Source organism: Wasmannia auropunctata, unplaced genomic scaffold (genome assembly GCF_000956235.1).
Source record: "Wasmannia auropunctata unplaced genomic scaffold, wasmannia.A_1.0 LD284288.1, whole genome shotgun sequence".
Lineage (NCBI taxonomy): Eukaryota > Metazoa > Arthropoda > Insecta > Hymenoptera > Formicidae > Wasmannia > Wasmannia auropunctata.
The window spans coordinates 12,890-13,362 of NW_012078602.1; the positions used below are offsets into that span (position 1 = coordinate 12,890).

Sequence of the window (473 nt, forward strand, 5' to 3'; positions counted from 1 at the left end):
TTTTTTTTATTCTGCATTTATTATTCGCATTTCACACTTACTTAATCTAGTAATCCATTTATTAACTTCCGAATCTACGTTGGACTTTGGTATACCACGAAGACGTGCGAACAATCGTAAGTGATCAAAAGTGTTTAAGGAGGGTATTAAAGCATCAGTTTGTGGACAGTATCCCATCTCAGAAAGATACTGCAAAAAGTAATCCTCTAATATTATAAACAATAATAGCATTAAACAAATTAAATTACTATACAAGTTATTACCTTGAACCTATTCGAATGGATTTCAATTTGCTTTAAGTACATTATACCACTATTAGACATTTCTTCTCCCGTTAGCATCCTAAAAGTTGTATTTTTTCCGGCATCGTTTACGCCGAGTAATCCAAAACATTCCTGTGGCTTCACTCGAAAACTGATTTCTTTCACAGCCATTAACTTGCCATAATATTTGCTTAATTCATACACTAAGAA

At 32.6% G+C, this 473-nt stretch overlaps 1 protein-coding gene across 1 annotated transcript; it reads right to left on the reverse strand.

Moving 5' to 3' along the window:
• Window positions 1-41: 41 nt before the first annotated feature.
• LOC105461556 (ATP-binding cassette sub-family A member 3-like) lies at window positions 42-461 on the reverse strand (the record flags this gene model as incomplete). Its single annotated transcript, XM_011708058.1, has 2 exons — window positions 264-461; window positions 42-189 (listed from the first exon to the last, which is right to left on the reverse strand). Coding segments are annotated over exons 1-2 (319 nt in total), but the record flags the coding sequence as incomplete, so codon positions are not given.
• Between the last annotated feature and the right edge of the window lie 12 nt (window positions 462-473).